The 24,517-nt window shown below is 39.9% G+C and overlaps 1 protein-coding gene across 1 annotated transcript; it reads left to right on the top strand.

The window, feature by feature from the left end:
* Positions 1–12,894: 12,894 nt before the first annotated feature.
* LOC149452553 (olfactory receptor 5P55-like) lies at positions 12,895–13,830 on the top strand. The gene has a single exon (XM_089689202.1). It carries the CDS (start codon positions 12,895–12,897, stop codon positions 13,828–13,830), a length of 936 nt encoding a protein of 311 aa, XP_089545328.1.
* Positions 13,831–24,517: the final 10,687 nt, after the last annotated feature.

Raw genomic sequence — 24,517 nt, 5'->3', positions numbered from 1 at the left:
TATAGCTTCCAGACGAAAGAAGGAAAGACAGCTTAAGCAATGTCAGTTAGAATCGAAGTTAACCTCCGCGTCAGCCCAGTTTAAACAGTCACCTTCACCGTCAAATCGTAGACTGTTGGATCAGGCTCGCTTAGAATTGGATCTGTGTTTAACAGATGAGGCTGAGTGCTCCTTGCGTTGCACTCGACAGAAGTGGTATAGCAAAGCTAACAAACCTGACTCTATGTTGGCCCGTAGATTGCGTTCTTTTGCGCAACACCCCAAACCGATATCTTTACGTACTCGTCACAATACCCTTACGAGCAACCCAGTAACGGTATTAGAGGAGTTCCGGCACAGGCTGGCTAAACTTTACTCTGATCCCACCCGGGCTGACCCTCAGTCTATTTCTGACTTCTTATCTAGTTTGTCATTACCTACTTTAACGCCGGCCCATAAGGATCTGATGGATCGCAATATCCAAGTATCTGAGGTTTTGCAATGTATAGCAGAACTGAAAACAGGCAAACGCCCAGGTCCTGATGGATACACGGCACTATATTATAAGAAATTGGCTGATGTGCTCGCTCCCCACCTTGCCGCTATGTTTAATGCGGTGAAGGGAGGTTCGAATTTTTCCCCGGACTCTTTAACTGCTAATGTGGTTATGATCCCTAAACCGGATCGAGATCATTCTTCCTGGGCTAATTATAGGCCTATCTCTCTTATCAATATCGATATGAAGATTCTTACTAAGATTTTGGCTACTCGATTGAATTCCTTCCTTTCTCGTCTGATTAAAAAGGATCAGGTGGGATTTGTTCCCCACAGGCAGGCCGGAGATGCTATTAGACGTATTTTACAATTGCAACATTTGGCCCATACTCGTAAAATCGATATGATGCTCTTATCCTTAGACATCAACAAGGCTTTTGACACTTTATCCTGGCCGTATCTTCTGTCGGTCCTCCATCGTTTTGGCTTCGGTCCTTCCTTCTTGCGATGGATCTCTTCACTGTATACATCCCCTCAAGCGAAGCTTAGATACTACGGGTTTGAATCTTCTACGTTCTCGGTTGCTAGAGGTACTAGACAGGGCTGCCCGCTCTCCCCTTTACTTTTTATCTTAGCCCTGGAACCGTTGGCAGCAGCAATCCGTATACATCCTGATATTAAGGGAATCGATGTGGCAGGATCCCAGCATAAATTATCGTTGTTTGCGGATGACATATTATTGTCAATCTCCCGGGGATTACTTTGCCTAATTTGCTAGCAGTTCTTGATTCTTTTGCCACCCTCTCAGGTTTACATGTCAATTCAGCTAAATCAAGAGCTATGTCAGTTACCCTCCCACCACCACTATTGACTACTTTGAAGCAAACGTTCCCCTTCCAATGGCTTTCGGCCTTACCATATCTAGGAATTAAGCTTACCCCGACATATGATGGACTGTATCAGGCTAACTTTCCCACTGTTTTTCATGAGTTGACTGAGCTCTTGTCCTCTTGGTCCCATTTCCCGTTATCATGGTTCGGTAGAATTAATGCAATCCGTATGACCTATCTTCCTAAATTACTATACCTATTTCGTGTTCTGCCAGTTTCATTACCTTCACATATATTGCGTATACATCAGCGAAAACTTTTGTCCTTTATTTGGGGCTCCTCTCGACCTAGAATTAGCAAGCACATTTTATTTGCGCGGCGGAATGCGGGCGGGTTATCTGTTCCAAATCTCCAGTCCTATTATTTGGCGGCTAACATTGCCCCTTTAGCTCATATTCATGCTTCTCACCATTTCCCCCTGTGGGCTGTAGTAGATATGATGGACTCTCACCCGATATCGCTCCCCTCCTTGCCCTGGCTCCCTAATTCTAAGCGTCCATCTAATCTTAGCCCAACGCTGACGCTTTTGCTTCGTCTTTGGGATTCTGTAAAATACTCCGCTGGTCTTATCTCTCCTCATCTGCCTCTGTTACGTCTATTGCATAACCCATTATTCCTTCCGGGTAAGGATAACCCTAGACAGTTTGTCTGGTGGCAGACACATGGTTTTTATGATATTCATTCACTCCTGTCCCCCACCAGAATAATTACTTTTGACACTTTGCGTTCTTCTTATAACATTTTGGTTATCTTCAACTTCGTCACTTTATTCATACTCTAATACGTACGCATCCAGGACCTTATCGTTTATCCCCTTTTGAAAGCCAGTGTAGACATAGACCTCATGCACCAGGTCTGATCTCCCTGATTTATTCTTCCATTATGTCATATAGAACCCCTCCGGTTCGTTCCTATCATCAGCGTTGGCAGTCGGAATTAGGGGGAACCCTGGATCAACAAGACTGGCAGCTCATGACCCAAACATTATCTAAGTGTTCCAGGAATGTCATTATTCTTGAGAATGCCTACAAAAATCTATACCGATGGTATTATACGCCTGCCCGTCTAGCTAGTTTTATTCCTACCTATTCCCCGGTTTGTTTTCGGGGTTGCCAACAATTAGGTACCATGGCACATATCTGGTGGACTTGTCCTAAGGTAAGCAGGTTGTGGATTAGGGTATATGCCCTCCTTCGCACTATTCTTCATACAGACATTAAGCGTAATCCATATGAAGCGCTTCCATTTAAACCACTAGAGGGCCTTCTCCGCTCTGAACAGCAGCTGGCATCACATTTATTTATGGCAACTAAATTGACGATTGCGAGGGCTTGGAAGACTCCTGTTCTTAGCTTTGAGGCTGTCAAAAATCGGATTAACTTCATAATGGTCAATGAAAAACTGACGGCCATATTATTGGATACCCATACAAAATGTCTGCAGGTATGGCGTCCCTGGCTGGATGTAGCCCAGCCCTCGAGATTCAACCAGTCCCTTCTATCGATATGAGGATGGATTCTGCCGTGATCCCCCCGGAGCCTCTCCCTCTCCGTTTTTTTTTTTTTTTTTAGTGTCTGTGTGTGTTGTCCGTGTATCTCTACTATTTGTCTTTTTCTACTCTTCTGTTTACTCTGTCCTTACACATAATTTACAGATTGTGCCTGCTGTTCTCTGTGCTGCATCCACAAGGCTATTTATGCAATCTAGATTTCTTTTTACATTCTAGGTCATGAATATGTATTTTTTTTTTTTTTTTTTTGATGCAGTCTTTTCTCAGGCCTCTCCTGTTTTGTATAATGTTGATGTAGCAATACTTCCCTTTGGAGTTTATATTATTACTGACCCACAAAGGTCTGTTATCTGTTCCTTCCCAACCTCCCTCCTCATCCCCTCCCTCAGGGCACCTATGTAAACTTTTCGGATTTTGCTTTTATCTATTCATGCCTTGCATCAGTTCCCCTTCATTCATTGTAATGTGTACATGTTGGTCATTGAATTCTTGCTTTGACTGCCTGTTCATCTTTGCTTGTTATTCAATAAAGCTTTTTGTAAAAGAAAATAACTAAAATACATTTATCATTTAGTGAGAGTCTTTTTAAGGTGGCTTAAAATACCCCATTGAAAGTACCAAGGTTCTTTAAATTACACGCTTACGTCCTCCAAGGCTCCAGAGTAGCATCTGGTTTGCCTTCACTGCTCTTAGGTAGGAATCACCCACTAACCACCTTCACGATGGGTTGCAGTTTGTCCCAGTCCTCCGCTCCCCAAGGAATGAGAGACTTCTTCCTCTATCAGGAGAAAACTATTGCAACCCCTCCTCTTTAATTTTTTTCTTCTGGCAATTGTAGTTTAGAGTAATCCTGTGGTAATGACTAAGTCTTTTCAGAGAACTACACTCCCCACAATCTTCCATGTTTACTCTCAAAGGTCTCTAACAGTGCATGTCCTCACCTCGCCCTCTGGTGGATGGAGAGTGACTGAACATCAACTGCTCTGTGTTCTGTGCAGCAGCTGTCTCTGTCACTGAACAAATACAGAATCTTCTAATCAAATGTGAACAAGAGCAGTCTGTCTTGTAAACTATAAACTGACAGTCAAGTAGTTCTCTCTGCAAGCATTGCAGGCTGAGGTTAAATTATTAATACTGGCCCAAGAGGCAAATGCTCCCATTGCCCCAGACTAGTCCCCTTCTCTTGAAACTACTTCATGCACCAATGTGGAGTGGTCCAGTATGGAAGCATATTACACAATAGGGTTTATTTACGAAAGCTGGAGAGTGCAAAATCAGGCTCACTTCTATATAGAAACCAATCAGCCTCTAACCCAGCATTTTTCAACCAGGGTGCCTTGAGGTTTCCTCAGGGGTGCCTTAGCAAAATGTCTAAAAATTGCCCAAAACTTGTACACAAGCCAGCAGGTGGATCAATCCTGCCTTTTGGTTACACAAAGCCACAGGCTTTCATTGTGCGCCATTACGACCTTCTAGCCACCAGTGTCCTGACAACCAATGACATCAACAGTTGATAAGGAGGATGTTAGTTGCCTGCACAGCATCTTTTTTGACCCTCCCCCGCCCCTCTCCATCATTGCTGAGGTCATATTAGCTTAGTGATGGAGAAAAACTGAGGAAGAAAAGAAACAATGGAATACTAGTCTGTACCAGTGTGCAAAAGTGTATTTGCTTTGGAAGAATAAATTACCTCTAATGTTGAGTGTCCTATGTGTGTGGATATCGCTGCATTATATAAAACTATTAGAATCGCTTTTACATTTTAGAATGGGGTGCCTCAATACTGTCCATAATTTTAAAGAGTGCCTTGATATTGTCAATAATATTAAATGGTGCCTTATCTGTAAAAAGTTTGGGAAACGCTGCTCTAACCTCAGCTTGTTCAATTAATCTTTGGTAATAAAACATGGAAGCTGATTGGTTTCTATGCAGAAGTGAACCTGATTTTACACTCTCCAGTGCAAAGTAAATCAACCCCAATGTATAATAAACACTAGTAGGACTCGGTTAGAATTGTTACAATCAGAATGTGTGAGCCCCAATCTTTGCCGAAAAACTAGACTGGGACCCATAGATTTTCTATTTCTATGTGTATTATGGGGTTTTCTGTTTTGCTAGTCTTAATTAATAAAATAATATATAATATAATAATAAAATAATAAGAATGAATCAGTAGTTACTCCAGAGACTTCTTTTTACACATGGCTCATTAGTGGTAAATACACGGCTATGTCAACAAAGGCTCAGTAGATACTATTATACAGAAGGAACGATGATAGAAAACCCAAAGGACTTAATAATGTATGTAGGAAACTATAAAATGATCTTAGATAATTCATATCTGTAGACTGCAGATGTTCATGAGTGATATGCGTTACTCAAAAACATAGGTAACTCTGCACAGCTTTAGACCAACCAATTATCCAAATATCAGGAACCAGTCTACTCTTTTAAAGGAATGTACAAACCAAACACCTATTTTTCTTCAAAATTCAAAATGTAAAAGATTTACTGCTTTAAGGTGTAGAAATAATACTGGATTCAAAATGTGCAATGTAACTCAGGGCAAGGCCAAAGGGTAGGCAGAAGAGGCGGCTCCCAATATCCAGCAGGAGAAGGGCTCATAAAGTGTGGGACTTGCAATCTATGCTGCAGAAATCGTTCACAGCTCATGGGAACCCACATTGGATTTTTATTCTTGGGTGCTAAAGGACCACCTTGTTCGGGAACTGACTTGTCTGCAAGCAATTTGGCTTTCCATTGTTGATATCCAGATGATAAATCCTATCTGTACACTAACTGGATGGGAATCAATGGTTTAGTGAACATCTTCCCACCATCCAATAAAACAAATGTTGGTTAAATGGCTTCTGTCAGAAACTAGGCTTACAGTGAGTTGGGGGCAGTAATACTACATGGGTTGTAGGATTTTCGTTGGAAGAGAGAGGTGTAAATGGTTCATCTTAATCTGTCAAGATACGGCTGTATCAGGCCATACACATTTGTATAAATTATTCCAGTCTAGACTATTTTCGTTCAAATTTTAACATTAGGCATCACCAGATAGCCCAACTATTAAACAAATCATTGTAATTACAGAAATAATAAATTGCTCCTGTTCACTTGTTTGCATGGGATTAGTTCTTAATATCATGTAGCATCAATTACTTTTTGCAGTCTCTGGTGATAGTTGTGAATGAGGCCCTTTATTTTCTCATGTGGTAAAGCTGCCCATTCTTTTTGGACAAAGAGCCATCAGGCCCTATAAATTCTTTGGTTGTCTAGTATGAACTACGTGTTTGGGATCTCCAAAAAGTGACTCATTGATGTCATTAAAAAATGGGAAAGAAACAGCGCTAGGTGTCTAATAATAGTACAGATGAATGGGTATATGGATTATAAAGATGATTAGTTGAGCTGCTAGCATAGAAAGTAAACCTCAAGAAACTTCGAATAATAAGTCATAAAATATGCAGCGCTCATAGATAAGGTCTCAAGATCCACAGAAACCTATTGACATATAATGTTCTAAATATACCATTAAATATGAAGTATATAAAACTGGTGACTTCTGTGGTGCATCCCTGGTTAGGGAACCGGAACAAAGTTCGTGACTCTTGTGTTGAACAAGCTGAAAGAAGTTTGCACTAACCAGATATCTCAGCAAATGGAGCATGGAGTAATTAAGACCTACTCCTGGTACTCTGAAAGAAAGCCACTGGAGAGGATGATGTCATCTGATCACTCGCCACTAGATGTCATGTTCCCAGAACAGCAGGACGATGATTCCAAAAATGCACATCAGCCAGTAAGGAGATGAATCCAACAAGCCAGCCAGCATCACACAGGAGACCAAGAGAAACCAGGCACCTTCAAAAAGCCCAGGCTCCCTCCAATAAAGAGAGCCACAGGCCAGAAGCTCTGATAGTGTAGTATTGCATTTAATAAGTAGTAATTCAAATAACAAGAGAAACAACACTTACAAAATTGGTCACAGGAACAAGGGGCAGCTAAAGGATATGTCCAGACAGTGGGGGGGCACCTCCCTGACGCGTTTCGTGTCAACACACGTTTTCAGACCCCCTTTGAAAACGTGTGTTGACACGAAACGCGTCAGGGAGGTGCCCCCCCACTGTCTGGACATATCCTTTAGCTGCCCCTTGTTCCTGTGACCAATTTTGTAAGTGTTGTTTCTCTTGTTATTTGAATTACTACTTATTAAATGCAATACTACACTATCAGAGCTTCTGGCCTGTGGCTCTCTTTATTGGAGGGAGCCTGGGCTTTTTGAAGGTGCCTGGTTTCTCTTGGTCTCCTGTGTGATGCTGGCTGGCTTGTTGGATTCATCTCCTTACTGGCTGATGTGCATTTTTGGAATCATCGTCCTGCTGTTCTGGGAACATGACATCTAGTGGCGAGTGATCAGATGACATCATCCTCTCCAGTGGCTTTCTTTCAGAGTACCAGGAGTAGGTCTTAATTACTCCATGCTCCATTTGCTGAGATATCTGGTTAGTGCAAACTTCTTTCAGCTTGTTCAACACAAGAGTCACGAACTTTGTTCCGGTTCCCTAACCAGGGATGCACCACAGAAGTCACCAGTTTTATATACTTCATATTTAATGGTATATTTAGAACATTATATGTCAATAGGTTTCTGTGGATCTTGAGACCTTATCTATGAGCGCTGCATATTTTATGACTCATTGATGTCATTGACCCAAGAGATTGTGATAGCCACTTCGGAGCCTTCACTTTTTTGTGCTTTAGCTATTGTTTTGGATCATTGCCATGTAGGAATGTCCAAGTGTGTCCCATTTGTAGCTTCTGGGTGAAAATTTCCCTCCAGTATTCTGGTAATGGGCTCCATTTACAAAACGGTATTTATCTCTTTAAAATTTGGGGTAAAATACTTAATAGAATTTTTCCACATTTTTTTTTGGAATTCACGAAAAAATGCTGGTAAAATAATGCATGCGGTATTTCATCAAACTATGCAGTATTTATGTCATGAAACCATGTGGCATTTTATGTGATAAATAGTGGGATGGATACAGTGGGGAAGCATTAGAACCCCTGTCAGTTTTTATTGCTAATAAAGAGGTAAAATGGTTAAAGTACGCCAACTCACTAAGTCAGTGCGCTCCCTGCAGGAGATGTATTCATACAAAAGTAAAAAGGTGACAGAATACCAGACGAAGGGAAGCTGTTTTCACAGGACACACATAACAATGAAGTTAAGTAAATACAAAATATCTTTCTAAATGTCAAATATTGAATGAATTATATAAATACATTTCTTTTACGTGTTTTTATATTGATAGAAGAAGAGTATTTGTGTAGTTTTTTTTTTTATTCTCTTTCAATATTTGATATTTAGAAAGATATTTTGTATTTATTTGAAGTATACCTAAAGGAAAAACTTTTTTTTAGTTTTAGATTGTGTGGTGATGAATTAGAACACCTATTAGGTTGTTATTGCTGTCTGTGTCCCCATTAGGGAGATTCATCCTCTCTATTTGTGCTTCATGAAGTTAAATTTTCCCAATAGGACAAAAAAAACTGAGAGGGGTTCTAACCTTCCATTGCTCTATTCAAAATGAAAAAGAATTAACCAGTTAAAGGGAAGCTGTTTTCACGGGACACACATAACAATGAAGTTAATTTAAGAAAATACAAAATATCTTTCTAAGTGTGAAATATTGAAATGTAATGAAAGTATATAAATACCTTTCTTTTACATCTTTTTTTATTGGTGGAAGGTGGAAGAAGGATATTTGTGTGATGTTTTTATTCTTTCAAAATTTGACAATTAGAAAGATATTTTTGTATTTATTTAAAGTATACCTAAAGGATAATTTTGGATTGTGTGGAGAGGAATTAGAACACCCAGCGCAGTGATGTCATTTCCGGCATGGCGGCCATATTTGAAACCCCTATATTAAATACCCATGCAGGGCATTCATAGCATGTGGTATAGAAGCCTGACATTGAAGATCTAAATGTGAGTGGGCATTCTTATTATATATATAATGAATAAATACAGTTTTACACTATGTGAGCTTTCTGTCTATATATGAAACGAGGAGGAAGCTGCTGAGAGAGTATATGAGTCTGGGGAGGATCCGGTGATTTATCAGAGGGGTGTTTTATCCTAAGGCGAGCTGACCCTGTGGGGTCTATGTAAGGAGGTGAGGGGCCAATGCAGCCATTGTTTGGATTCACACAGTGTGGACACTTGTTATCACATGCATGATGATTGGGAGTTTTTTGTCTTGTTTGGACACTATTTTTGATATGGACTTATTTTGAGTAATTTATATTTGGAGTGATTTTGAATTATTGGTTGTGATCACTTTGAACACTTTTAATATTCACGGTGGGAATACACGTGTTGCACTTTACTTTATTTGCACATTTTGCACAGATTTTTAGCACGTATTTATATATTTATTATTATATATAGTATTTAAGGTTTAGCGCTGCACTTTGTATTATTTATTAGGTTGTTATTGCTGTCTGTGTCCCCATTAAGGAAATGCATCCTATTTGTCCTTTTTACCATTATCATGAAGGTAAATCTTCCCAATAGAACAAAAAAAAATCTTCCTTTGCTCTATTCAAAATGAAAAAGAAAGGTTTGCCTTTTAGTTACACTTTCAAGCGGCCTTCCTCAACTTTTGGAACACAGAGGAACCCTTGAAATAACTTTCCAGCCTCAGGGAACCTCTGCTAGCAATGACTATATCTACAACTCTTCGTACATTAGTGTGATGGTCAGCGGGAAGAATTACCTCCTTATAAATAGCTAAAAAAGAACAATGGTGTCAGTGGGAACTTGTCAGTAGGAAATATCTCTACAAATAATTGTGAAAAAGTAAATTATCCCCACTACATATGACATATATGTTCCAACAAGGGATTATACCATTGTGACATGCACGTACATTGTATTATGTTTGGGTGATTGAGAGGTTTTTTTTTCAGTATATGCATATGCTTTTATATTCACAAAAAAGTCAATGACAGGAGAAAATAAATATATTTTACTACATGTAATGGGGTGGGTTTTCTACATGTAATGGCCTGGATTTTCTACATGTAATGGGGTGGATTTTCTACATGTAATGGGGTGGATTTTTTACATGTAATGGGGTGGATTTTCTACATGTAATGGGGTGGATTTTCTACATGTAATGGGCTGGATTTTCTACATGTAATGGGGTGAATTTTCTACATGTAATGGGCTGGATTTTCTACATGTAATGGGGTGGATTTGCTACATGTAATGGGGTGGATTTTCTACATGTAATGGGCTGAATTTTCTACATGTAATGGGCTGGATTTTCTACATGTAATGGGGTGGATTTTCTACATGTAATGGGCTGGATTTTCTACATGTAATAGGCTGGATCTTCTACATGTAATGGGCTGGATTTTCTACATGTAATGGGCTGGATTTTCTACATGTAATGGGGTGGATTTTCTACATGTAATGGGCTGGATTTACTACATGTAATGGGGTGGATTTTCTACATGTAATGGGCTGGATTTTCTACATGTAATGGGGTGGATTTTCTACATGTAATGGGCTGGATTTACTACATGTAATGGGCTGGATTTTCTACATGTAATGGGGTGGATTTTCTACATGTAATGGGCTGGATTTACTACATGTAATGGGGTGGATTTTCTACATGTAATGGGATGGATTTTCTACATGTAATGGGGTGGGTTTACTAAAGGGACATATACTGAGCACTTTGCAAGTGAAGTTGCTCCAGAGCTTAGTAAATGAGGGGGGCTCTGCTGACTTCCATCATCCAATCACGTGCAAGCAAAAATGCAGGTTTTTTTTCTTGCACGTGATTGGGTATTCTTTGTAAAATGAAGCTTTACCTCAATTACTATGCTCTGAGGCAGCTTGCAAATTGGACAGTCTATTTGTCTTACAGTAGAACTATAGGCAACATTTTTTATTAATTTTGTCATCGGTGTCCCCATTGGAGGGTGTCTCCGTTATTACTTTTTGGGGGGCAACCCAAATGGGGGACACAGACAGCAATAACTACCTGAAAAATGTTCTAATCCATCTCCACTTTATCCAATAGTTAAAAAAAAAGTAATTTAATTATTATTTAAGTAAACCAACCCCATTGATTTCTGTATTTAGGTTTCTATGCATTACTGTTGAGAGAACTGATCCAAAAAGGTAGAAACTGCTCAATTTTTTTTCCCATCTGTGTCCCCATTGGAAGATGCCTCCTCTATTACTTTTCTGCGGATAAACCAAAATTTGGGGATTTTCTTTTACTTTCACATTTGATGATAATGGTAAATAGGACAAATAGAGAGGGCAAATCTGTGAGAAGAAAGGGGTGCAGGTGGCTGTGCTGTAATCATCACTAAGTTGAAGGAGATGAGGGGGCACCACCATCCATCAAAAACTAAAAAATGTTATTCCGTGTTGGTACTTTTCTGGGAGTATAGCCACTAATGTAGAAAACAATCAGTTTAATCACAATTTACACAATATACCATATGAAATGGACACCAATTAACCACTCGAGCTCAGGAATGTTTTATCCCCTTAATGACCAGGCCATTTTTTGCTACTCAGCACTGTGCTATTTTAACTTGAAATTGCCCAGTCATGCAACACTGTACCCAAATTAAATTTATATTTTTTTCACCCAAATTTTATTTATTTTGGTGGGTTTTTTATACTAAAAATAAAGACTAAACATTTTGATAAAAAACTATATTTTCTATATTGTATTCTCATATTGTATACTATAATGTATTCTTCTACATGTCTTTGGTAAAAAAAATCCAAATAAGTGTTTATTGATTAGTCTGTAGAAAAGTTATAGCATCTACAAACTATAGTATATACTGTATATTTGGCACCTGTGTATAAAACACCAGGACAGTGCAAATATGTCCCAAATGACCCCTTTTTGGAGAGTCTGAGGTATTTAGTAAGAGATATGGCAAGTTTTTAAAGTTTTAAAGTTGTATTTTTTTGTCACACTTTTTTAAATAAAGTAAGTAAATAAAATGCATTTTTGTTCACAATTTTTTTTAAATAAAGTAAGTAAATAAAATGCATTTTTTTTCACAATTTTTTACTGTCACCAGGGCAGTACAGCATCATCAAATGACTGGTGTGGCAGTGATCTGGTATACTGGCTGATGACTGTATGGTAAAAAAAAAAAATCATTTTTACAATTTTTACTATTTTTTTACTATTTTTTTTTACATCCTGTTGTCAGAGCAACTCAGTGTCATTATAATGACACTGTACTACTCTGGGGGGTGATTAGAGATTTCAGGCTTTTTTTTACACTTTTATTACTTATACAATGAAGATCGATGTATAATAAATAGCTTTAACTGTCATAAATGGGTTTCCCATTCATGAAGAGCTGCTCTATATTGTGATCTGTGATTGGGTTTCCCATTCATGAAGAGCTGCTTATATTGTGACCTGTGATTGGCTAAGCTAATCACATGGTACAGGTAGCCAGGTACCATGTGATTTCTGTGAACCAACAGTAAGCAAGCTCTTCATGAATGGAAAGCTATTCATGACAACCTGTTTACATTGTTATCATGTGATCGCTATGGCCAATCATAGAGATCACATGATACCCAGTTACGGGTAATAGTGATCTGCTGTGTCTGGAAAACACAGCGGTCACAGGAGGTGCGCACTGCATGCCCCAGTGGGCTTGTTTCATACTCCTAAAGAGATGTTTACATATACAAGACTGAGCCTGAACGTGCCGCCCTGCCGGAGCAGCATGTGGTTACAATGGAGACCAGAAGACAAAATGATGTAAAAGACCTGAACAGTTAGAAAGGAGATTGTAATTCAACATTTCCAAACTTAAGTTAATGGCAAATTGAGTGAACAATTTATTTTTACTCGTTGCTTTGACATTCTCTCTTTATACTCTCTGTATGATCAAATATTTCACTCTCCTATCTGACAGGTCAACCTCCTGGCTTTTAAGATGTGTCAAGACAATCAAACAAAAATCTCAGAGTTCCATCTTCTTGGAGTACAAGGTCTAGGCAACTTCAAACCTCTAATCTTCACGGTCCTACTTTTATTTTACATTGCAATAGTGATTGGAAACTTTTTAATTATCCTTCTGGTGTCAACCAATAAAAAGCTCAAAATTCCAATGTTCCTCTTTCTCCAGCACCTTGCTTTCGCTGATTCCCTCCTAGCCACTTGTGTTATACCAATGATGGCATCAGTAATATTAAGGACAAAGGGGAAAATGTCTGTTGCTGGCTGTATCACACAAATGTATTTATATTTTATTTTTGGATTTGTGCAATGTTTTCTTCTCGCTGTAATGTCTTATGATCGATATGTAGCTATTTGTAACCCTTTACATTACATTGTAATTATGAACCGCAGAATCTGCTTCCTGTTGGGTTATGGTTGTTGGGTATTAACTTGGAGCCTATCTTCAACTGAATTTATTTTGATAATTCAGTTTGAGTTTTGTGGCCCCAGTGACATTGATTACTTCTTTTGTGATTTTGGTCCAGTTATGCAATTGTCCACATCAGACACATCTATCGTACAATGGCTAGACTTCACATACTCTGTCCTATCCACATTTTGTGCTCTTACCTTTATCATCGGGACCTACATCTACATTTTTGTTGTCATTCTCAAGATTTCATCTTCTACTGCCAGAAAGAAATCCTTTTCAACATGTAGCGCCCACCTGCTCTCTGTAGGTGCATATTATGGGTCCTTGATCACTATTTATGTGACTCCATCAAGTGAGATGTCACCTAACATGAACAAGTACAGTTCCTTATTGTACATTGTAATGACCCCATTGATGAATCCTCTCATATATAGCCTGAGGAACCAGGAGATAAGACAAGCTCTTCATAAAAAATTAAGAAAGATAGCAGTGAAGTAATATACAGTTGTGACCAAAATTATTCAACCCCCACTGAAATTGAGTGTTTTGGCCAGTTTGACATTGCTTTTGATCATTCAGTCATCTTGCTTACATTTACATTAAAGAGGCACTTGTAGGTCAGACAAATATAACATAACAGTTATAATGAAATAACCACAAATGTCTTTTCTGTGCTCACAGCATTATCAGTTTTATTCAACCCCCAAGTGACATTCAATCTTAGTACTTAGTACAGCATCCTTTTACAGTTATAACAGCTTTTAAACGTGAAGCATAGCTTGACACAAGTGTCTTGCAGCGATCTACGGGTATCTTCGCCCATTCTTCATGGGCAAAGGCCTCCAGTTCAGTCACATTCTTAGGCTTGCGCACTGCAACTGCTTTCTTTAAGTCCCACCAGAGGTTCTCAATCGGATTTAAGTCTGGTGACTGCGATGGCCACTCCAAAATGTTCCAGCCTTTCCTCTGCAACCATGCTCTAGTGGACTTGGAGGTATGCTTGGGATCATTGTCCTGTTGAAAGGTCCAACGTCTCCCAAGCCTCAGGTGTGTGACGGACTGCATCACGTTTCCATCCAATATCTCCTGGTACTGAAGAGAATTCATGGTACCTTGCACACGCTGAAGCTTCCCTGTACCTGCAGAAGCAAAACAGCCCCAAAGCATGATTGACCCTCCACCATGCTTCACAGTAGGCAAGGTGTTCTTTTCATCATAGGCCTTGTTCTTCCTCCTCCAAACATAGCGTTGATCCATGGGCCCAAACAGTTCTAATTTTGTTTCATCAGTCCACAGAACACTATCCCACAACTTTTGTGGTTTGTCCACATGGCTTTTGGCATACTGCAGTCGACTCTTCTTATTCTTTGGAGACAGCAAGGGGGTACGCCTGGGAGTTCTGGCACGGAGGCCTTCATTACGCAGTGTGCGTCTTATTGTCTGGGCTGAAACTTCTGTACCCACATCTGACAAATCTTTTCTCAGTTCCTCAGCAGTCACACGGGGACTTCTCTCCACTCTACGCTTCAGGTAGCGCACAGCAGTCGAAGTCAGCATCTTCTTTCTGCCACGACCAGGTAGCGTTTCAACAGTGCCCTTTGCCTTGAATTTGCGAATGATGCTTCCTAAGGTGTCTCTTGGTATGTTTAACATCTTTGCAATCTTCTTATAGCCATTGCCCTTCCTGTGAAGAGAAATCACCTCTTCTCTTGTCTTCCTGGACCATTCTCTTGCCTTCACCATGTTTGTAACCACACCAGTAAATGTCTAGAAGGAGCTGAGTATCACAGTCATTTTAAAGCTGCCTAATTGGTGCTTATTATGCTTGATTGCTGCTCGGTGACATCCACAGGTGTTTTCAATACCTGATGGAAAGCACCTGTATGAACCTCTGTTCTTCAGAGTGGTAGTCTTTAAGGGGTTGAATAATTGTGGCAATGAAGAAACCACATAAGAACCATTTACTACTGTATTACATAAACAATTGATGTCATTTTAGTTGCATTTGGGTAGTTACAACGTCCTTGTAGGATTTGATTCTGAATACAATTCCAAATGTACACTATAGTCCCTAAACCCCTTTACAGCATTGGGGGTTGAATAATTTTGGTCACAACTGTAGATAGAGATGTGTGAATATTCAATGGAGAATGAGTGAGATGAAATCTTACATCTTCTGTGCCAAGGACAAAAAATTATTATCATAGAAGAAACAAGGAGGCATCATAATGTGGAGAAAGATAGTGGTCCACCCATGACTGCCAGAGTTTTTTGTATTTTGTTGCCCTATCTAACAAGACACCTTCAACGTGGACCATAGCTTGCGTAACTCTATTTTTGGTCTCAACTACATTAAGCATGGGGGATTTCCAAGTTTTCGCTATGTTTGCTTTGTGGCTGTAGTCACCTGCAATTATAGCTTAAATTGAGTCAACAAAATGCTCCCTGGGTGGTGATTCAGAAGGGCTATGAGTGGGGACACTATACTGTAGCAGCCCATACATTGTATGTGTAATAATTGTGTTTACTTTTACACTATTCACTTGCTTACATACAACAGCAACCCAATATTGTTTATTTGTACAAAAAAACATTTTTAGGTGGTTTTGTGATTTTTTTGTTGTAGCAGTGATAGACCATAATAGAATGTATGATGTAGAGGGATCAATATAGCTAATATATTGCAAAGTATATACTAAAAAAAAACATAAATTTCGCACAAATTGCCAAAATAGTGTCAAAACCACAAATTCAGATTCAAGAGATGAGGCAGTTGTTAAGGAACAGTAAAATAGGTACAGTGCCAAGTGTAAGAGGCAAACGCCAAACATATGTCACAGTGGCTGAAGAATATGTAAGCACTTTGATTGGGCCCTAGATCAGCAAATAACAGAGATGAATTAACAGAAAATGCTATTTCGAAGGACAGCAGCAAGAATTTTGTATATATTCCCTGCACATTCTGCAAGCCATTCCACTTGGCCACAATTTAGAGGACACTTAGAGGCCTATGCTATTCTGAGAAAAAAAAATTATTATGCCACAGTCAAGAGGCAGAAATATTTCATGGACATGCTGCACGTAAGTGTTTTCACTAGGCCACAAAGGAAGAATGAGAGACTTGGCAGGTGCCATATGTAACTAATTTAAAGTTTTCCAGAGCCACAAACCAGAATGTAGAACTGATTTGTTAGGAAATATGTAGTCATTTTTTGGCTAAGATGCTGTCAGAGGGATAGAACCGTGGATTTCATCTTGATTAAACAAATATTCAGTATTTTTTTGGAGAATGACGACTGAAAAGTAGCACATATTTGCTGCATATTTTTAAGCCTTTATGATAGTCTGCAATTTCAGAGGAAGAGAGAAGGCATGTCCCCAAAAAAATGTCTATTTCGTAAAATTAACAACTGGAAATTGTAGTTTTGCAGCACCACTTTTTTTTCCAAAAATATTTTTTTATTAGAAAAAGTAAGGTATAACAGTGTATATACAAATACGAATCACAGTCTGAACATAGATACATCATGTAGCATCCCGTTTCGCAGACGAGCCATGGGTTTAAACAAAAGTATGCATCTGGTTATAGTATATCCTTATTGCAAATGTATATAGGCAAACCAGTAGATACAAAGAGTATAGTAGATAAATCAAAATAGGTAAAATGATTACTGACCTATGTACTGGTGAGCCCTTATGTTGAGCGAATGTTAAGTGTTGGGTAATGCTACCACAGGATGATTTATATGGCAACATTTGTGTGTCCATTTCGGGAGCGTGTAAGCCATATGAAATCAGGCACACCTGTAGGCGAGATGAAATGCCATATTTGTTGGGAATATATGAATAATGAAGTCATATAAAAAAACTTGAGATAAAGAAAAGTCAGAAAGGAGAATAGCTAAAGAAAGAGATGGAAATGTAGAGTGAGGTTGCAGCACCACTTTTAAGTCTTTCTTGGATAGATAATTTATCTCGGAGAAAGCAAGCATATTGCAACTGGAAATAAATAAAGAATGCATTCTTAGGAGACTGAAAATAGAAAACATTTTACAGATTTGCACGACAGTTATTAAGCCTGTATAGACAGGGATTCATTTCAGAATGATTGATTGGGCATATTGTATCTGGAAATGAAAAATTGGTGTATTAATTCAAAGATTGAAGACAGAAATTTTTTTACTGATTTGCACTACAGTTATACTTTTTTTTAAAAGGACCACAATTTCTTATGCATTAAGCTGGCATATTGCATTTGTAAAGCAAAACTTAAAAAAAAATGCAAAATTCAAATAAATAAAATACCCTGATTTTCATTACACCTTTTAAGACTTTGTTGGACAGACCACAGTTTTTGGGAAATTGTAATTTGTCTATATTGCACTATTGGGATTGATCATGTCCTGCAGGTCATTAGGTTTTTATTTTTCGGTGAGTCAGCAGGAGGTGGGCATCATGACTGATGTTGGGTTTACAATGAGAGCCATTTTTGGGGGGCTTATATTTCCTTAATAACGGACTTGTCAAATATTTGGTGTCCTTATTGCTAGGCGACATTTCTGTGTTTTTTTTCATGTGTGGAGGAGTAGAACAGGAAGGTTCCTTTATTATTAATGGGGGCTTCTGAGATTCTGATAAGCCCCCTCCTTCTGAGCCAAACAACCACTATCCAGGGTTGTGAGGAAAAGGCCCTTGTTATCATCAATATGGGGCTAAGGTGCTTTGCTGGGGGGATACCCCCTGGCAAGGTCCCCTTTCATGTTAAGGATATGGGGCCTCTTAGGGTTCAGGAAGGATGGTACACATTTGCCCTCCCCCCACCTTTCCCTAATCAGCCAGGCCACATGCTCAGATTAAGGGTCTGCTATGGATTCTTAGGGGGACTTCAAACTTTTTTTATTATTTTTGGCATAGAGTCCCCCTTAAAATCCATACCAGACCTAAGGGGTCTGGTATGGATTTCCTGTGGAACCTGATACATTTTTGTTCTACCTGGGGTACATCCTTAAAATGCATACCAGACTCAAAGGGTCTCATATATATTATGATAGGGGGAGTTCTACATATTTTCTTGCTGTAGGATGTGCTACAGAAAAAGTAACATTCATAAAGAAATAAATGACACTAATTAAATTGCAAACAAATTTATTTTCTGGCTTCTTTGGACACCCCTCCAAATCATTGAATTCAGGTGTTCCAATCCCCTCCATGGCCACAGGTGTATAAAATCAAGTACCTAGGCATGCAGACTGCTTCTACAAACATTTGTGAAAGAATGTGTTGCTCTCAGGAGCTCAGTGACTCCAAGTGTGGTCCTGTGATAGGTGGTCACCTGGGCAATAAGTACATCCATGACATTTCCTGGCTACTAAATATTCCACGCTCAACTGTTAGTGGGATTATAACAAAGTTGAAGCAACTGGGAACAACAACAAATCAGCCACCAAGTGGTAGGTCACCTAAAATGACAGCGCGGGATCAGCACATGCTGAAGCGCACAGTGTGAAGAAGTCACCAACTGTCTGCAGAGTCAATAGCTAAAAACTTCGAAGCTTCATGTGGCCTTCAGATTAGCCCAGCACCAGTGCATAGAGAGCTTCATGGAATGGGTTTCCATGGCCAAGCAGCTGCATCCAAGCCTTACATGACCAAGTGCAATGCAAAGTGTTGGATGCAGTGGTGTAAAGCATGCCACCACTGGACTCTAGAGCAGTGGAGATGTGTTCTCTGGAGTGACAAATCACACTTCTCTGTCTGGTAATTCGAAGGAGGTGTCCGGGTTTGACAGTTGGCAGGCGAACAGTACATGCCTGACTGCATTGTGCCAAGTGTAAAGTTTGTTGGAGGGGGGATTATGGTGTGGATTTGTTCTTCAGGGGTTGGGCTTGGCCCCTTAGTTCCAGTGAAGTGAAATCTTAAGGTGTCAGCATACCAAAACATTTTGGACAATTTCATGCTCTCAACTTTGTGGGAACAGTTTGGGGATGGCCCCTTCCTGTTCCAACATGACTGCACACTAGTGCATAAAGCAAGGTCCACAAAGACATGTAGGAGTAAATTTGGGGTGGAGGAACTTGTCTGGCCTGCACAGAGTCTTGACCTCAACCCCATAAAACACCTTTGGGATGAATTAGAGCGGAGACTGTGAGCCAGGCCTTCTCGTCCGACATCAGTGCCTGACCTCAAAAATGCACTTCTGGAAGAATGGTCAAACTGTCAAGGTCCTACCTTTCCTCAGGGCTTGTGCTGTTCCATGTGCTAGCATCCATCTTAGGTGTCTGCAAAGCATTGTGGGATCCTTTATGCTTTCAGCCCTCTGCGGCTCCTCCCAGGAGGTGGCGACTTATCACATTTAAGTCTGCTGTTTGTAGCTGTCCATTGCATTCATGTCCTTTCTGTTGCACAGCAGCAAGCTCCTGTTCAGTTATCTCATTGCTCTCCTGGATACCGACTCGGCTTTGGCAAAGATTCCTCCTGGCTTCTGACCTCGGCTCTGGTGACCATTCCTCCTGGCTTCTGACCCCGGCTCTGGCGACCATTCTTCCTGGCTTCTGACCCCGGCTCTGGCGACCATTCTTCCTGGCTTCTGACCCCGGCTTTGGCTACGATTCCCTCTGGTTCTCGACTTAATTATCCTGGAAGACAACCTGGAAGACATCCTACCAAGTCATCCGTTGTTGCTGTCGGACTTGCATAGACTCTTGCCTTGTTTCTATGTAAATAAACCTACCTTTAATTGCACCTCCTTGTGTGTCTGGCTCCTCGCTCCCTGACACAAATATTCCCATAGATACCCTCCTAAACCTTGTGGACAGGCTTCCCTGAAGAGTTGAAGCTGTTATAGCTGCAAAGGGCGGGCCAAGTCAATATTGAACCCTATGGACTAAGACTGGGATGCCATTAAAGTTTAAGTGTGTGTAAAGGCGGGCGGCCCAATACTTTTGGCAATATAGTGTATACTGGATTGGAATTTTAGTATAAAAAGAACAATTCAGCAAGCGCTAAAAAATGTGAAATTGAAGCAGCAAATGCACTAAAAGGAAATCTTAGAACCCTCTTAAATATTGTAAAACAGAAAGTGCAGCGCTAATAAAAAAATATATATATATGAATGCCTGAGGCTCAACACTAAAAGCCGTAAAATAGTAAGACCATAAATTATAAAGTCCAGATGTAATATAAAATTATGCATAAACGTTCTATTGTGCTCTTTAACACGTCAAGGTAGAGCTACACACGCCTGTGGCGTCACGCCACCGGATCACGGAGGTCCGATGGCCACACAACTACCCAGCTGGTTAGTGATTAAAGCGGTTTCCGCTGCACACTATCTGTATACTATTTTACCTATTGGCAAAGGCTTTCTGGATTTTAAATGTGTGTTTACAAATTGTATCATTTTGATCCATTAATAAAATACCCAATATTTTGACATACTACACTATGGATATTATTCTTTGTTCCGCACCGAGCATCTAATTCCCCAGCATCCATTGGTGACCATCCCTAAGGCCCAAAGGAGAGTGATTTCAATGCTGACCCCTACCGCAGCCCACAACTTGAGAAGACCTTTAGAGGCGTCATCTTACTGCCCATTCCTGAGTGAAAGCTTATCCATTGCGAGCTGCATCCTTCCCAGGCCAGAGGAGACCTCTGGTTTTGATCACTGCGCTTATTAATTGCGCATCTGGTGAGTGCGCAATTTTATTATTTCCTGCACGACACCAAATTTACGCCTTATTGGGAGTATCAGAGTCACCTTCCTAATTTTATCTTCTTAAAGAGCACAATAGAACTTTTAAGCATAATTTTATATTACATCTGGACTTTATAATTTATGGTCTTACTATTTTACGGTTTTTCAGTGTTGAGCCTCAGGCATTCATATACACATATATAATTATATTAGAGCTGCAGTTTCTGTTTTACAATATTTAAGTTTAATTTTGTTTTTATATTCTTAATGGCGGCGATCGGGGACTTTTAGCAGAACTGTGATAGTACGGCGGGCATTCTGACACTGGTTAACTGACACTGACATGACCAGTGACACTAATACAGTGATCAGTGCTAATAAAATGCATTTTCACTGTACAAATGACACTAGGTAGGAGGGGATTAACATCTGGCGCAATCAAAGAGTTAACTGTGTGCCTAACTATATGAAATATGTGTTCTGTTTTACTAGGGGATGTGACAGTTTTTGTCTCCCTGGTTTGCAGAGAGACAAAAAACAGCATGTCCCCGCTGTCAGTAAACAGATCTCTGTTGTTTACTAACACAGATCTCTCTCCTGTCACTAGCCAGATGAGCGGCATGTCAGAGAGCCAATGACAGCGCGGGTAGGTGCGCATGTGCAGTCCCTACCCAGAAAAACAAAATCATGTGTGTATACAGTGCATGATTTTGCACAGCTGGACCAAAGAAAAGGTCTGTTCATGTAGTATTATGATGTGAATTAAGGACAATAATGAGTTAAAGAAACACTCAGGAGAATTCATGAAGAGTGTGTAATACATTCTCTAGAATTTTGATATGCCTCTAGTTTCCTATCAAGTCCACACCTTGTGATTAACAGAAGTGGGTGGATCCTTAGCCAATAGACAGCCTGCTAATGGCTATAGAATCCTACCACTGCCTCCTGTCAAACACAAGGAGGGAGCAGACCTAATGGGGAACTAGTGTTCCAGTTTCCCCATCACACACCTCCTACTGAGTGTCATTGTTTTTTAACCTCGGGGTAGAATTTCTATACCAAGAGCGGTAACCCCGAGCTACACTCGGGCTTACCATGCAGCGTTCTCTGGGGGTCCCTGCAGCACTTACCTTGTCCTTCGTTCCCACGATGTGTCCCCTGCAGCGTCCCCGGCCATCTCCTCCAGCCGATGCCGGCATCCGGCTTCTGTGTTCCGGTCCCCATGACGTCGGGACGTACGAGCGCCGCCGGCAGCGGGAAATTTAAAAAATTTTAAAAATGTCATTTTTTATTTCCAATTTTAAATAGTATAACATTGCTGTTTCATCCCATTTCACATACATTTTGTCCCGAGTGCTTTGTCCGGCGCCCTGCCTGCATTTTTTCTGTTCTTTCTGCCTGGAAACTGAGAAACGTCCATGGCGTCCAAAAAGCGTCCCTTTAGGTCAGATGCGGTTTTAGACCGGCTAGAGAACAGCGATAGTAAATCAGAACCACTTGCAGAATTGAGTGATAATGATTGGTGGGGGAAATTCCTCATCAGACACTGAAAACGATTCTGCGACTGAGCTCAGCGATGTGCGAACTTGGCGCTCTATTTCACATTTCAGTGTTTTTGGTTTAATTATATTATTGAATTAAATTTATTACGTCAAAAGCGGTTTTAGACCGGCTAGAGAACAGCGATAGTAAATCAGAACCACTTGCAGAATTGAGTGATAATGATTTGTGGGGAAATGTTCCTAAAAATTACAGCCTACAATAAAAAACTATTTCCATGCGAAAAAATGGTACCGCTTTCAGCACAAAAAATCGGAAGGAATCATACCGCCAGGGAGGTTAAGAAACAAACAGTGACAGCTGGGGGGGGGGGGCAAATATGCTGCTCTGGTATACAATGTACAGAGACAGGCACTCTGTTTGTCTCTGTACTCCAACTTATATTTGGTCTGTATTTCCTCTAGTGTCATTACCTACAAACTGAAAGTAATTATTTTTGATTCTGTTGCATCAACAGCAGCACTTCATAAAAATGGTGCTATTAGGAACTCCCCGAATCTGTAGCATGTGTCAGTATACCTACCAATACAAACAGCAGGGATTTACTAATCTGGTCATTTTAACCACTTCCAGACTGGACACTTTTACCCCCTTCCTGACCAGGGCAATTTTCAGCTTTCAGCACTATCACACTTTGATTGACAATTGTGTGGTCATGCAACACTGTACCCAAATGAATTTTTACCATTTTTTTTAGACAGATAAAGCTTTATTTTGGTGGTATTTATTCACCGCTGGGATTTGTATTTTTTTTGCTATACAAATGAAAAAGTCCAAACATTTTGAAAAAAAGTGTTTTCTTTATAAAATTTTGCAAATAAATAATATGTCATCATAAATTTTTGCCAAAATGTATTCCGGTATCTTTTTAGTAAAAAAAAATCCAAATTAGTTTATAACCAAAAATTATAATTTTTAAACATTTTCTTTTACATTTTTCTTTTATTTTTTTATATTATTATTTTAATTTTTTTTTTACATACTGTCACTCTAGCAGTACAGTGTCACCATGGTGACACTGTACTACTTGTGTGGGGTGATGAAGACTTTTTTTTTTCTTACACTGATTTGCTTTACACCTATATAGGATGTAAAAGCAATCATTTCTCTTTCTCTCTGCCTGCATTCTTGCACTCATTGAGAAGTACTGAGTGAGCTGTGATTGGTCACAGCTTGTCACATGGTACAAGGCTGTTGTGAATAGGCTTGTACCATGTGACCTCTGTGATCATTCACAGATTTCACAGGTAGTAAGCAATGATGTCACAAGTGACATCTTGCTTACTACTTTGCATGTGGTAACTGATTGGTCAATCAGTGATCACATGATCGGGACCTCATACAGAGGTCCCGTCCGACGATCGGTGTTTCACCGTTTATAAACGGCCACCCGACCCTGCACTGCCACCCTTCGGCCGTTTATATGCAACGGCCGGTTGGGAAGTGGTTAAAGGGCCATAGTGCCAGGAAAGTGTTATTAGGGATTTACTGAATTCCACCAACTGTATTTTTTTCAATTTTATGAAGTTGCTATTAAGTAATTTTTCTGTGATTCAACAAAAAAAAAGAAAATATCTAAGAACAATACTCCAGTACCATTTAAAGTGCTTTCAAGAATACACAAACCCAACATATCTCTGGTATATGCCTGCTGTACCATGTACTTGTATGAAAAAGTATCCAGTTCTCTTTGTATTGCTTCCTTTGAGTGAAATCCTTGGTGTTCCCGCCATTCCCTCTGCTTTCCTATTTTAAAAAAACGGACCGTACTATGCATGAAAGCAGAGCATGGTAAGTTCTCTAGCTATGCTGGAAACTCGGCCTGCTGTCCTCCAATGATCAAACTCATGCTGACATGCCCTAACTGCACAGCCATTCACCAGGAAGTTCAGTGTGCTGCTGTTTCTCCATGACCACCTCTCTATGCAA

The sequence above is a fragment of the Staurois parvus genome, unplaced genomic scaffold (genome assembly GCF_062004578.1).
Source record: "Staurois parvus isolate SC_StPar_1 unplaced genomic scaffold, SC_StPar_1.0 ptg000470l, whole genome shotgun sequence".
Classification (NCBI taxonomy): domain Eukaryota; kingdom Metazoa; phylum Chordata; class Amphibia; order Anura; family Ranidae; genus Staurois; species Staurois parvus.
Note: the sequence above shows the minus strand (reverse complement) of the source record. Positions and strands in the feature narration are given on the sequence as shown.